Source organism: Acyrthosiphon pisum, chromosome X, assembly GCF_005508785.2.
Source record: "Acyrthosiphon pisum isolate AL4f chromosome X, pea_aphid_22Mar2018_4r6ur, whole genome shotgun sequence".
NCBI lineage: Eukaryota > Metazoa > Arthropoda > Insecta > Hemiptera > Aphididae > Acyrthosiphon > Acyrthosiphon pisum.
The window spans coordinates 9,769,723-9,784,539 of NC_042493.1; the positions used below are offsets into that span (position 1 = coordinate 9,769,723).

The window sequence follows — 14,817 nt, forward strand, 5'->3', positions numbered from 1 at the left end:
CAATCAAGTTTTCAAACAAGTGACACCTTATCAATACACCTTGGTGACTTATTAGCACGATTAAAGATAGTACTACTATCTTTAATCGTGGTTTCGTATCCTGTGGGTTTGACCGTGGAACCACTCACCACTCACCTGGTCTATGGTCACCAAGAAGGCATGAGATTAATGTTACCGAGCTGCGCGCGGTAACAATTTGTAACTGATTGTAATTTATAATATTCCCCATTTCCGTATAATCGTAAAACGGTTCGTAACCTATCACCCATGGTCGCTCATTACACAAATAGTAATTAAATCATGTCCAAAATATTATCCACAACACTCCGGAAAAACAACTTGCGCCACTGTTCAAAGGGAGTCGTCAAGTGGCTTGGTAGTATTACAGGAAAAAGTACAACTTTGGACAAAGATTTGGTTAAACGCCTGGAAACTGTTTCACATGTTGGTTTTTCAAAACAAGGTGGTCTCGAAGTTTTAAGTGCTTCAGTTAAATTTGCTGATCGTATCACTAACATTGATACTTCCAAGGTTCCACCGCTCATTACCATCTTGGAGAATTGGTATGTAATATCATATTAGGTAGATAGAAATAACAATTATTTCTATCTTGATTTACCTATAATATAGGTATTATATATAGGTATTATTATATTATAATACCTAAGTTATGCCTATTAGTATAATTTATTTAATTTTTGAGCAAAATATGATGCAAATACTTATAGTAATACCTAATGATGAATGCTACAATACCTTACTAACTATTACCCAAACTGCAACCCATTTAAAAAAAATTAATTTTTATCTTATAGGTAAAATAGGTATTTAATTAAATAGTTTTTGGCATAGCTTCATCTATTTTATTTCCTGACTTCTGTATAAATTTTAGATTCTAAATTAAGCTGATTGGTCTTACATTTTTTTTTTGTTTGACATGGATGTATGGATTGAAGGGTATCCGGACATTTCCCCCCCGACCGTTTTCGGCGTAGTAGGACATTTTCCCCCGATAAATTTTTGTATACGGACAATTTCCCCCCGTGTTTTTTTTATTTTTAATATTATTTACCTTCGAATATAAAATTATAATTTAAAATTAAAATTATTATTTAGGTAATATACACATATGTTTTAGTTTTTTTTTCATATTTATTTTTTTTTTTTGTAAAAACTACCTGTTTGAATATTTAATAATTTAATATTTGCTAGTGAATTTGATCTCTGGAGTGCTTCAATGAACATCCAAATATTTGGATGCTGAGTTCTTATCAAACTTTTAAATTTATTATTGAAACCTTCACTAATATTATTTGATCTACCTGTATTTTTCTTTGTAGCATTATGTACATTCCATAAATAATGTGGAACCGCCATAATGACAAACCATAATGCTATAATCATAGGCGCAAATATCGTTTGAGATTTGGGGCTAATAGGGCCTTACTTTGATAATATTGAATAAGTTTAAAACAAAATGTAGGAAATGTTTGGGAAGGCTATGGACATTTTTGGGGGGGCTTAGCCCCTAAAGCCCCCCTCATATTTGCGCCTATGGGCCTGTAATCCTATAAGTTGTCACAATTTTATAAATCTTATTATTCTAACATTTTTTTTTGTTTTTTTGTATTTTAAATTACGTAATTTATATTTATTTCTAGCTATGAAATATAGTAAAATATAAAACATTAATTAATGTGTAATTTAAGTTATTTATATTTCATAAGTAAAGTTTAGTTTTTTAAGTAAAATTCAATATACTTGATCAGTAAGATTTATGTGTTGTTAGTTGTTACCCTCGCAAAAATTTTCATTTTTGCTGTCAAAAAGCGCCAAAACATGATAAGAAAGAAACTACTATTAAAAATCATGGTAAAAAAGTTCCATTTTATATTTAATACTACAAGATTTTAATCTTAATCAACAAATTTATTTAATATATAATTAAGTTAATTATGTGAATACAAGTTGATATTATTACTTCCAATTTTACTTATTATTAATTATTTATAATTTATAGCTTTGTAATAAATTATAAAAAATTATGTAACACACCTATATGACATATAATATTATGAAAATTGGTATATGATTTTTTTATTTAAGTACAATACTTTTATAAATATAGTATATTTACGTACCTACTATTTTTACTATAAAATATTAATATTGGTAATGTTGATAATTTATATTTTTCTGGTGCTTACCTTTGATATTTTTAAATTCAAAATATCAAATTTTGAGATAGTTATCCCATACATTGTTATGATATCTTTAGATATGAAGATTGTACAATTATGTTTAAATCTTGTTCTAACCGTGTTAAATATTTAAATATTAGTATTAGGTTAGTATGTAAGTATTATTATATTTTGTATAGTTTGGGTTTTTCAACTATTTTTTTCCTTAAAATTGGTTTATTATCGATGAAACTTTTTTCTAATAAAACGACTATTTAAAATAAGTACTCATCAACCAATCGTTCCCGTGTAAATGTTAATTGTTGAACTATTTTCAAATTTACAGGTAACATTATTATCAGTGTTTTTTTGTGAGTGTATTTAACATTTAATTTTAAATTAAGTTATTATTACATTATTACGTTTTTTTATTTTTAATCTAAAATAAAATACAATCTATAAAAGTTCATGAACAATAAGTAATTTTTGTGACAGAATTTACAATAGCTGAATGAGAAAGGTAGGTAAGCACCCAGTAATGCCACCCAATAGGTCAATTGGCAAGATTACTGGATATCCGTAGGTCAACTTGGGAAAATAGTTTAATTAGGGGATTTTGACATAGTGAGATATAGTGGCTGCATGATTGCTAGCTGATTTAATGTTTGAATTTTGAAGTATTTATGGGGATTATTATTTGTTACATACCATGGAGCGAGACAAATGGACTAAACACCTAAAGCGTTAAAAGATTTGAAAGTTTAGTTGAACATGCCATACTTGAATACCATATCACCATACTGGTATTATTATGGCTTTGTAGATAATGAGTTTGAAGGTTAATTTGGATTGGATAAATTGTGATTCAGGGATATCGTAGGCAAATATTTAATATAGAAAAAGTGTCACTACCCTAAAAATTCCAGCCAAGTGTAGGGTATCTCATGAAGCAACAGTTGTTAATTATTCTAATCTCAAATACACGGTTTTCTAAGTTGGATTTTATAGAGATAATAGAGGAGGAAATTTTTATTTTTAACTTGAATAAAATTCCCTTGTAACATATCCAATCAAAGGCATGTTTAAGAGAACAGCTAACGTAAAGTAAAATTTGTTTTTCATACTCAAAAAAAAGTAAGCCAAGGTTAAATAAATATATTATACATAGGTTATTTTTTTTCTTCTATTTTGCTAACATAACTAGTTTGTATGTAAAATTATTGAAAAATCTTTTTTAACATAGATAATTGAGTTACCTTTGAATTGTATAATATGTCAATTGACTAATATTTATTTATATTTAACACTAGTGAATCTAAATATGAACTGCTGTACATACATTTGGTATGTTAAGCTTAACAAATTTGATTATAGCGTGCTCAATTTAATATTATAAGTATTTTGTTTATTTTTGTAAAATAAGATATTTCTTTAGAGTGATTAATAAGTAATTTTAAGTCATAAAATTCTTCCAGTAAAAGAACACGTTTAAACAATTTAAATAAAATTAGTAGATACCTATAATTTATTCACTGATAAGTAATTATTATAAGAGAATTTTTTTTTATGTAGATCCTGAGTTCAAATATGGCAAAAACTAAGACAAGAACTGGCAGAAACACAATCAAAGACAAAGCAAAATTACCAAAAAAGAACTGTAAAAATTTGTCAAAGACTAAACCAGAATTAATTAAAAAACAAGTTGGTAACAATAGTGAAACAAATAATGATATAATACTTCAGTTGATGACAAAATATACTGAGCTAAACCAAACATTTGAATATATTTTATATTCTAACAAGTATAAACATACATTAACTGATGTTTTTAATATTATAAAAATGCTATTTTCCAAGTTGGAAGAATTGCAAAAACATGATGTTGACCTTAAAAATATTTTCGAAAATATTAATCTAAATAATAAAATTAAAGGTTTAATCCAAAGTACTGCAATTAATTTATCTCATGTTGTTGAACAATTAGATGTAAATGAATCTACATTCTTAAATTTTGCTCGTAATTTTAGACCGCTGAATACTAACACTGACAATCAAGAAGTTACAGATAGTCTAGTATCTAGTTGTGCTAGTATACCGATAGTATCAGAAGATCCTATGGTATCAGAAGACCCTATAGTATCAGAAGACCCTATAGTTTCAAGTTCACAATCATGTAGTAATAATTGTTTAAATCAAAAAATAAAAATTGAAAATATAAGTGACCAACTCATTACAAACATATTTGGTGGACAATACACTATAGTATTGTCATCAGATGATGAGTATGAAGAATTCAATGATAATAATGACTGCAAGAAATATTTAACAAAAAGTAAACCTATCAAAAATGAAGACTTAGTAAGTTATGTAATAGGATCAGACATCAAAGATATGTTTGACCATGATAGTTCTAGCCATGATGTAATTTCACCATCTAGACAAAGTCAAGATCTAATTGTTCCAAAATCTAAATCTCAACATAAAACACCTGTACCAAAAATTAGGAAGGTTAAGCCAAAGGTGTCTAATGAAGCTGTAGATGAAGCAAGGAAAGCTGACTTTAATTTAAGAAAACGACAGATTGATCGAAATAATGTAATGTCGAATATAGTTAAAGAATTACATTTAAAGCCACATGATATAGTGTTAGAATTTGATACTGTTAAAAAAGTACCAATAGTAAAAATTTCTAAAGAATTAGCTAAAGTCTTGAAAATACATCAGGTGGAAGGTATTCATTTTTTATGGAATACAGTTTTTGAAACTGTGGAAAAAACAAATACCACTGAAGGGACAGGGTGTGTTTTAGCCCACCGAATGGGCATTGGTAAAACATTGCAAATTATAACTATAATATACACTATATTGTGCCATACTCAAATTAATATAAAAACATTTTTAATCATATGTCCACCTGGATTGATTTATAATTGGATGGATGAAATATATAAATGGTTAAAAGATATTGACATAGATGAAGTTGTTAAAGTTTATGATTTGCCTAAAACTCAGAAGCTATACAATATAACAAACATAGCAACATGGAAATCTAAAGGAGGTATTCTTATTCTTAGTTATGAGAACTTCAAGAGTTTGGTTAATTGTAAACAAAGTGATTTACGAGAAGCATTCTATCACACTTTAGTTGATCCTGGGCCAGATGTTGTTATTCTGGATGAAGGACACTATATTAAAAACACCCAAACTATACTATTAAAAAGCTTAACACAAATCAGAACAAAAAGAAGAATAGTATTAACAGGAACTCCTATGCAAAATTCTCTTAAAGAATATCATACATTGGTAGAGTTTGTCAAACCTAACATTCTGGGAAATCTTACAGATTTTGTAACAACATTTATCAAACCAATTGATGCAGGCCAATTTATAGACTCGCATGATGAAGATGTTAAAATAATGAAGCAACGTACATTCATTTTACATAAACTCCTACAAAATACTGTCCATCGTATTGATGATAAAAATCTAAAACCTTTATTTACAAATAAAATAGAATATACAATAGAGGTTAATTTGACCAAGTTCCAATGTGAACTATATGAGAAGTTCTTACATTATAACAAAGCATCTAATGATGGTCATAATGTATTTTTATGTTTACATGTGTTAACATTAATAACATTACATCCATTAACATTATACAGATTGAAACATTTTAAAAATAGCAAACAACGTGAATTAGGGACTGCAGTTGATGAAAAATTATCAAAGGACTTGTCATGGATTGATAGTTATGGAGAAGATCCAAGATTTTTTGAAGCTAAACAAAGCAATAAAATCACATATGTTTTAAATACAATTCACGAATGTTCCAAAAGAAATGAAAAGATACTTTGTTTTTTAAAATCACCATTAGCTCTGGATGCCTTAGAACATTTTTTACAACAAGAGAAAAGATGGATTTTAGGAGAAGACTATCTTAGAATGGATGGTAAAACACCATTATCTATACGAAATCAAATGTGTGAAGCTTTTAATAACCCTGAAAATACTGCTAAAGTTTTTCTTTTATCTATGGGTACTGGTGTTCTTGGATATAATATGGTTGGTGCTAATAGAGTATTGTTACTCAGTACATCGTGGAATCCAAGTAATGATTTACAAGCCATTTATAGATGTTTACGATTTGGTCAACAAAAAACGGTTTATGTTAATAGATTGTTAGCTAAAGGAACTGTAGAACCAAAAGCATATTATCGACAAATTTCTAAATTAGGAATGGCTAGCAGTGTTGTAGATTTACAACATAAGAGTCGAAAAGTATCATATGATCAAACTAACGACTTATTTTCATTTGATTCGACAAAACATTTTAATAAACTACTTCCTAATACAAAAGATCCTGTACTTAACCAACTAATCAGATACAATTTGGAATTAATTAGTGATTTTAAAGAACATGATTCCATGCTTGTTGAGTCTGTGGAAGAACAATTAACCATTGAAGAACGTGAAGATCTTTGGTTATCATTTAAGAACAAGCAATTGTCAACTAAAAGTTTGATTAAACATAAACCACTTACAAAGTTACTAAATACTGACGAGCTTATAGCAAAATATAAAACAAATAACAAAATAAATGAGTTTTCTGGTTCTACGAAAAACATCCAACTCAAAGAGCCACAAGTTGTAATAGATTTTAATCAAAGTTATAATTCTAGAATGCATACACCACATCTCAACAGTGCCCAACAATCAAAAACATCCATATCTAAAAGAAAACATTCAACATTAACAAGTACTACAGAAACCGTAAACAATCTAATAGATTCAAACTCTCAATTAAAAATTCAAAAATTGTTTGAAAAATTTGACTGCCCTAGACAGGTTGAACCCATACAAAATCAGTTCAGAAGTTTTCAACGTACAACTTTTTTTAACCATAAGAGGTATACGCCATCACGTGATTGTAACCGCCATGCAACTAAATTAGCAGATATCAGACATCGACGTGATCCAAACTTAAGAAGTCAATCAAATAATTGTAATCCTAATAATCAATCATCAACTGATCTGGTATATCAAGATGAATAAGACTAATAATTTCTTTGGATTAATTAGATTATTATTCTATAAAAGTAATTATGTAGTAAAAATGTAATGCTAATACAATTTATGATGATAAGTTTTGTATACAAATACTTGAATCATTTTTTATGTTAAGTAGTTATTATTTTTAGATTTGAAGTATTTTCCCATATTTAAATTTAAATTATTAATATGTACTTGTTCTACCATCTTTATAAATGTATGAACATTTGTATTATTTATTTCAAATAATAAATAATTACTTAATTATATTTTCTATGTAAAATTAATTGTTTTATTTACATATAAAAATATAATATTTAAAGTGTATTTTTTGTTTGTACATATTACATAAATCATTATGTGAACTGAAATGATAGCACACAATTATATCTTTGTTCATTCAAGAACAACTGTAAGATATTAATATTTAATATTACTATGCATGATGTGGAAAATAAATAATAATATAATATATTATGTTTATATTATCTATTCATTATTTAATATTATTATTATTGTTTGATAAAAGAAAAATATGTATCCTAGTTTTTCCTTATTTTTATTTTAAATTAAAAGTGCCGTTTAAAAAAATATATATAGAGTTACATTTAAACTTTCATTTATTTATTTCTACTTGTAGAAAATCAAATATGTTAATACATTATAGAAATAAATAAATAAATTTGTTTAATTGTTTTGAATTTTTGTTCTAAATTGTATTTAAAAGTAATAATAATTATCAGGGACACTGGTTTCAGAAAAGATCTATCATCAGACAAAAACACAAAGAAAGAAATTATGCTTAATGCATTAGTTGTGGAAAAAGATTATTTTGTTGCTCCCACAAATCAAATGTAATAAAACTTATAATTTTGGAGATACAGTTATTCGTCAAACTCGTACCTAGTTATATTTTAAATTAAACTATCATTATATCTCATTAAAATTACTTATTCAATTTTAAGAGTATAAAATTAGTCTGTTAAACAGAATATTACCCATGTGCAAAGTTTATGCATATATGGATAAACTGATCAGTGGTGTAGCCAAGGGGTGGTAATGGGCCATGCACTCCCATTAACCATATTATTTTGAGTGATGGTCGTTTAGGCACATCGTACATGTACCTTAAAGCCAACACGTAGAGTACATGTAGACACAACGTTTGAACACAGAATAAAAAGTATTTTATAATTTTACCTGGTAAATCACTCTATTCAGAGAACGTTTGGGTAAACATACTACATATACAATATTAGACAATATATTATCATTATTCTACCTGTATCAATAATATAATATAATATATGACTACAGATTTCTTTATTCATTCAATCACTCAGACTCAATATCTCATTTTGATTCGTTTTTCCTAACTGAACAGTAAGAATCATGAATGTCAATATTACTGAAGTCTTTGAAACCCATCATGGTAATAAGTGCATTATAATTGGTAATTATGATTGTAGTGAATTTAGAATAAACAAAGACGAGTGCAACATTTTTTGTTGTACCAACTGAACGTTACTGTAACATAACATGAATATACATTTGAATTAAAAAAATAATGAATTTAAACTTGACAATAATATTACGAAATATTTATGACATTGGGGTACATGTTATATCAGAAAACAATACAATTTTATCATAAATAAGATATCAGTAAATAAAATCAAATACGATTTAGTATTTTTGTAAAATTCCAACGCCACTGGAACCTATGGTCATCAATAGTACTTTTGACCATTTAAAATATGGAGCAACAGGTGAATTGTTATGTCAAAGTATCAGAAATGAATGGCTCTATAGCAATGTGACTAGTAAAGATGAAGGTGTATTTCAATTTTGTAACGTCAGGGAAAAATACTTCAACGATATTTTAAGTCAGATGAATGTATTTCACTAACCTATATTTAATTGTTAAAATAATTGATATTTCTAGATAAAAAAAATTATAACCATTTAATATTTTGAGTAACTAACATTTTATTATTATTATTATTATTATTATTACATTGGTTTTATCCAAGGCCTTAAAGATCCATTTATGAATGCTAAACAGTTTTCCAATAACCAACTACCATTCAGTTTTGCTGATTCTAGAAGTCTGTGTGAACAACTAGATTTAATGGATTCTGGAGTCGGAGATAGAAAATTCAAAATGTTTTAGGTAATATATAAAATATCTAAGCAGTAAGAATGAATAAAAATAAATAACTGATAATAATTTCATATTTAAATCTGAAATAATATGATTTCCAGAAAATAGATGAAGATGATAGTCCAGTATAGGGCATAGATATAGGAATTATTGTCTTAGGTATTTACTATTTAGGCTATAATATAAAAGTATTACCACCGTCTGGCGTCTACCATTGTTATACGGTCATCTGATAACATGATGATGTTACATGGCACACCAACGATGACGCGCGAATATGTAAAATTAATAGTTTTCACTTTTTCGTATAATATGTTATTTACAATTTATTATTATGGAACATTTTAAAACTGATAGGAATGATATTATCAATATATCACCGAAAAACACTGCCGTAGTTGTGCCAAGTCATCATATTACCTACTGGCTACCATATTGGAGATTCCATGGTCTATGGATATTAATTAATAAACATTTTCTTAAGTTGGTAAAAATTTTAAAATGAAGAAGAGTATAATATGATGAGAAGGCACATCAGATAATATAGACCTAAGGAGTCATTAAAGCCCAGATTAATAGTGGATGGTTTAAGGCTTGGCAAGTTATAATCACCACATATATGAGATGGAGACGAGTTGAAAGATGAGAGCTGTTGTATGGAGGATGTATTAAATGCCCTTGCCTCAAAGAAAGGGTAACAGGGTTAGGTTAGGTTGGGGTTAGGTTATACTATGATCTATGCTGGAATGCCAGTTTTAAAATGGTATTGATTAGGTATGTCAGTAAAATTATAGATAAGAATATAAGATGCATGTTTCCTACAGTTCCAAGAATAATGGAAACTCAAGACCAAGGAGCTTATTAATTAATTATTTTAATGGTGTTTCACTTACTACGAGGTTTCTATTATTTTTTTCCATATTAAGCAATTTGCTTTAATGAAAAGTTTAAATAAAATTCAAAAATTTCAACTTTCCTGTTTATTGCCCATAGTGAACATTTTATGATGTTTAAACAGGCTTATAATATTTATCATAATTTTTTGGCGATTTAAATAAAATTGCATATACATTCATATTAAATGGAGAATTTAAGCTATGGAAAATGAAACGGAACTATATGTTACACAGAGCTAATTAAACAACTGTATGCATTTATGTTTCCCTGGAGATATTATTCCTAACATATTAATTTTTTCTACTATTAAAAGGGCTTATAAGCCCAACAAAAATACATATTGTAATTTCCTACGCCAATATTTAGCACGGCATTTGCATAAATTTTTACAGCAGTTTCCGAAATTTTTACGGCACCGGTTCGCCCGGAAAAGTCAATTTTTTATAGGTGGACCGGGGGAAACGTTTTTTTCAGCCCCAGTGGGTTACCTCACCCAAGTAAAATAACAATTACCCTTTTTCATGAATTTGATCGACTGTTACCAAATGTACAATAACTAAATTGTTATTTTGAAAGAAAGAAACTTTTATTATTATTTTCTTTTTTAATTTGTATATTCGTTTATAAAATATAAATATTAGCACTTATTACCTTTCGTAAGCAAAGGAGTTAACTGTATTTAATTGAACTATATTCAAGTATTTTAATATTATATACGAAAACCGAATAAAAATATTTCATTATGAACCAAAAAAATTCTTTTTTCAATCTGACATAAAAATTAAAAGTTATAGGTAGTCATTGGCTGGTTTTTTTTGCATACAAATCTATGTAAATCACGCAATACAAATATACAATTTTCATACATTTGTACAATGGTTCCCAAATTCTTATCGCAACTGTCCACCTGAAAAATTAAATTGTCCATGTCGTAACATCTAACTTATTAAGAATATACAGTAGATGTAAAAATATAGACAGACAGACAGTCTGTACCCGGAATAGTTTACTATAATCTATAATAAATTATCATTGAAATAAAATTGTATACCTACATCTATTAAATCGAACAAGTCAATTTTGTGGTTTGAACTTGGTACCTACTACTTAGCCACTAATCACTATTAGACATAGCTCCAGTTTTTTCTACAGAATAACAAATAAAAATCTTAAACTTTTTCTACATAATTTATTTAAATTTTTTTTCTTCTAAGATATCTTAAATCTTTTAATAGTTAAAAAGTATTTATTTAGATCTTACATTTTCAGTAGTCGCTAAATATACGTTCACTTTTTATTCCTAATGTTTCAGAAAAAATAAGTTTGAATAACAATAACTTTTTAATTTTAAATAAGCAATTACTTTAGCTGGTAGTTCTTATAGCCCGTATAATGCTATAATGCTATAGGATTATTATATTTATTTTCTTGGTGTAAGAATGTAATACTTTGATGCAATTGAACTGCCCAAATTTGTTTTATGAGCAATAGTAACATAAGGTATCTTCTTGTTTAGTTCCAATGTTGAGCCGTTTTTTTAATAATTTCTTATTTTTAAATAAATCTTAAAACCTATTTAGTGTTTGGAATATTTAGGATAGTTGATGGAAAAATAATAATTCAAATAAATTTGATAACAATTGTTATCATAAATGTTTTAAAAAAACATTAATTTTATTAAAATTTACTCTTTATTTAATAATTATATTTATTTATTTTTAAATTTCTAAGTTATAACATTCAAATTAACGGAGTTCTTTAGTATAGTTACGTCTTAATTTAAAGATATGCTTATAATATTTAATAAAAGTTCCCTACTTGTGGATTATTTCATAGAAAAATATTGAAATTGACAATAAGGTCTGTTTTAACTAAAAAATCCTTCATTTTATTATTTAGATTGCACTTATTATATATAATCAATGTAAATATATTTGAATAGGTAGGTACTAAATGTTTGATTTGAATAAAATTTGATTTTATTTTATATTGTGTAAATCAAAAATTCATAGGGAATAGTTTTGTTTGATTTTCTAACGTTTGTGTTCTTTTTACTTCCCAGTAATTGGGTCTTCGTTTGCATACTGAAAAGAAATGTGTAAAGTAATGTTTAAAATATGAACAGAATGTATACAATATTATAAAGCCAGAGTGAAATCAGTGAATTATCATCAAGTTTAAGTTTGGGAAAATTATATAATATATAATGATAATATTACCCGATTTCATAAGACGCACAGCTTCATTTTCCCTAAAATTCTCACAAGACATTCCTTCATCTACAACACGCAATAAAGCTTTATATCAATTATTTTAGAGCCTATCATTCTTCGTTTTTTTTTTTATAGTTTTACGTATCTCATTATAATGTCCAATATATGTGCATTCCACAAGCACTCTGTAAATCAAATTTCATGATTTAAATAAAAAATGTACGAACATTTGTTTGACCAAAAAAATCAAATGATTTATCTATATGCATAAAAATGGACCATGAAAAATGTACGTAACCTCAATCGAAAATGGCTGGTCTGCTTTGGCTCAATTTTTTTTAGATGTTCGTAATTGCCAGGAGAAGGTTTTTACGAAAGAAAATTTTTAAGAAAAGTAGGAAATTTGGATTTTAAAAATACAACAGTGGCGCAACAGTGTATTATATATTGGTTGCTATTGGTTAATATTTTTTATTAAAAATGCAAATTTTTAAATAGTAAAATAGTTATAAATTACCAGTCATCGTTAATGGGAACAAACCTTTTATGTGCCAAATTTTTAATTTTGAGGTTTTGTTATTCCTGAATTCAGAAGCAAATTAGCTATTTATTGATAAAATTTCCTATCTGCATCCTAAAATTAATGAAAAATAATAAATAAATTCTCCTATGTGGTACCTACTAATCGCTTATGAAATATATCCTATGTGCAGCTATCACTACGTAGAAAAATCCTCCTATGTGTTATCAACTAAGAATCGTGTATGAAATAACTCCTATGTGATTTCTTTATTTAAAACGTTTTTCGTGGTTCCTGAAAATACGCTTTTTTCACATAGTAGGTTTGTTCCTGTGAACGACGAGTCCTTCTGCTATAATTCTACATTAAAGTCTATTAAATTTGTCGTGTGTGAACATTAAATTTGTTTCTCTCAGACCTACCAAGAGCATATGTGTACGCACACGAGCAGTGTTTGGACGACCGGCAGCGTCGTCCATACAGTAAAATATTTATATACCTATTACTATATTGGGTAATTATTTTTTTTTAAATTAATAGCGTTGTCGGTTGCTAATTGATATTATTATTATTTTAATTTCCATTTTCTACTGCGACCTGCAATCAGGGCCTGATTTACGCATGTGCAGTCGGTACACTAGCACAGGGCCCCCAAATTTGAAGGGCCCCTTCCCATTCCATACTTTGCTACCATAAATAAAAGATATTTTTAATAAGACCTAGTAACTATAACCTATTTAAGGAGGCCGCAGCAGACCTAGTTTTCATACATTTTAGACTAATAATAATGATATAATAATATATCAGTCGATAAGTTATCGGTCAGTGATGATACTATAATTCAATGATATTATCAACGATAATGGTTAATTACTGAATTGAGAAAAAGAAACAATGCTTATGCTGAATTAGAAAAAAAATTTAGTTTTCTCTTTAAAGATAAGGATAGATTAGAAATACAAAAATGTTCCAAAAATATATTGGATACATATTCAGATGATTTAGATTCTGATAATTTTGAATGTGAACTGATTCAGTTTCAAGAGTTGAAAAAGTCATTTCTCGGTAATAATTTTTTTGAAGATCCCCATTATTGTTGAAATATATTCGAAGAATGAATATCCGCCATACTTTTCCCAACTTGGAAATTATATTACAAATATATTTATCAATGCCGTGCACGGACTGTAGTAGTGAACGTTCATTCTTTGTACTCAAACGTATAAAAAATCGAATGCGCTCTACTTTAACACAAGAAAAACTGGACTCATTATCGTTACTGGTAATCAACCATGATGTTACTAAACAGTTAACATTTAAAGACGTAATTGCTGAATTTGTAAAAAAAACAAGAAAAAAATGTCTATTATAATTAAATAAATGAATTGAACTTTTTATTGTTAAATATGCATCTATGATTATTTTTTGTTAAAAAAGGCTCCCAAAGTTTATAGTGCACAGGGCCCCTATTTCACTAAATCAGGGCCTGCCTGCAACCAGTAAGATATATATTTTCGTATATTATAATTTAACAATTTTTTTATACCTATGACTACCGCTATGGCGCTATTATATTTAAAGTCACACCCCACCCACCAGCACCCACGAGCCGCCACTAATATATATACTAATAAGTAATATGGCACGAATACGGCGGGAGTGTACAAAAGTGACGTCATTACGGTATTTTCTAACACTGTTTTTTTTTCATAAATACCTTTATTTTCAAAAAATAATTTATGGGTAATTAGTAATTACTATACGATTTGGGATAATTTGTTTTTTGTTTAT

At 27.5% G+C, this 14,817-nt stretch overlaps 2 protein-coding genes across 2 annotated transcripts in view; both read left to right on the forward strand.

The window, feature by feature from the left end:
* LOC115035145 (transcriptional regulator ATRX homolog) overlaps positions 1-206 on the forward strand; it is a 3,076-nt gene extending 2,870 nt beyond the window's left edge. Inside the window, exon 3 of the mRNA XM_029492841.1 lies at positions 56-206. Coding sequence (XP_029348701.1) covers positions 56-206 — 151 coding nt within the window. The remainder of the gene's footprint in view (positions 1-55) is intronic.
* A 218-nt stretch (positions 207-424) lies between these two features.
* On the forward strand, positions 425-7,250 carry LOC100166537 (transcriptional regulator ATRX homolog). The gene is made up of 2 exons (XM_003241357.4): positions 425-563; positions 3,753-7,250. Exon 2 carries the CDS (start codon positions 3,768-3,770, stop codon positions 7,233-7,235), a length of 3,468 nt encoding a protein of 1,155 aa, XP_003241405.1. The 5' UTR covers positions 425-563; positions 3,753-3,767; the 3' UTR covers positions 7,236-7,250.
* Positions 7,251-14,817: the final 7,567 nt, after the last annotated feature.